This window comes from Penaeus monodon, chromosome 30 (assembly GCF_015228065.2).
Source record: "Penaeus monodon isolate SGIC_2016 chromosome 30, NSTDA_Pmon_1, whole genome shotgun sequence".
Taxonomy (NCBI): domain Eukaryota; kingdom Metazoa; phylum Arthropoda; class Malacostraca; order Decapoda; family Penaeidae; genus Penaeus; species Penaeus monodon.
Genome location: NC_051415.1, coordinates 7346651 through 7347624, shown reverse-complemented (window position 1 = coordinate 7347624; position 974 = coordinate 7346651). Strand labels below are relative to the sequence as shown.

General features: G+C 36.9%; 1 protein-coding gene across 1 annotated transcript in view; it reads left to right on the top strand.

Moving 5' to 3' along the window:
* Positions 1–848, top strand: part of LOC119592335 (fatty-acid amide hydrolase 2-B-like) — a 12903-nt gene extending 12055 nt beyond the window's left edge. Inside the window, exons 10-11 of the mRNA XM_037941162.1 lie at positions 173–355; positions 639–848. Of these exons, the coding sequence (XP_037797090.1) occupies positions 173–355; positions 639–737 (282 nt within the window). The 3' untranslated portion in view covers positions 738–848. The remainder of the gene's footprint in view (positions 1–172; positions 356–638) is intronic.
* The last annotated feature ends 126 nt before the right edge of the window (positions 849–974 follow it).

Below are 974 nucleotides of genomic sequence, written 5' to 3'. Positions count from 1 at the left end.
AAAATAAACAAAATGCTGTACCTTAGTCATTTAAGTCAATGTTCATTTAAATACTCTACATGTGAGCAAGGAGAAATGAAAACCACCCAAGCATCAGTGAAAACCTGTATATTTTTTTCAATCAAAAGGTGAATCAATACATCTTTATCAACAGTCTTCTATTACATTAAAGCGTCTATTGGGGGATAATGGAGTGCTGCTGTATCCAAGCCATCCAACTTTAGCACCCTACCACAACGAACCACTCTTCCGACCCTTGAACTTTACCTACACTGCCATTTTCAACGCACTAGGATTCCCTGTTACTCAGGTACCTCTGGGACTTGCTCCAAATGGTCTTCCACTTGGTATACAGGTCAGTTTTTCTTTTTCATACATAATATACTTAAGTGTCAATATAACACATTGTAGGCCTTGCTTTCTGCAGTCAGTGGCTTTTTTTTTTCCCCCCATCAGTCAATTGATGACCAATTCTAAAAATGTACATGATATTTCCTTGGAGAAACATTGGTGTTCTCAATTTCATGATGGTGAATGAAACTCTCGACTTGGTTTTTCCTTACCCCCCTCCCCTAATAGCTGTATTGGAAGAAAAAAAAAAAAGTTTAATTCACCAGTATCTTCTTTGTCCTCCTCAGGTGGTGGGAGGACTCTATCAAGACCATGTGACCATAGCTGTAGCTGCAGACTTGGAAAAGGCCTTTGGGGGTTGGATCTGCCCTTCAAAGATTTTATAAACAATTTTGTCCTTGTTTTGAACTATGCATTTACTAAATATGAACAATCATTAATTTTGACTTGCCTGTACAAAAACCTAAATAAATCTCTCAAAACCAGCAGTTTCTTTCCAAATGCAGTTTTATTGTCTTGCTTTCAAGTAAAGTACAGAAATATATGTTATTGCTAATGCTGATTGGTAAGCTTTATTAATTAAAAACATGAACTCTGTGCCAAGAGAGCTATGAAACAAACCA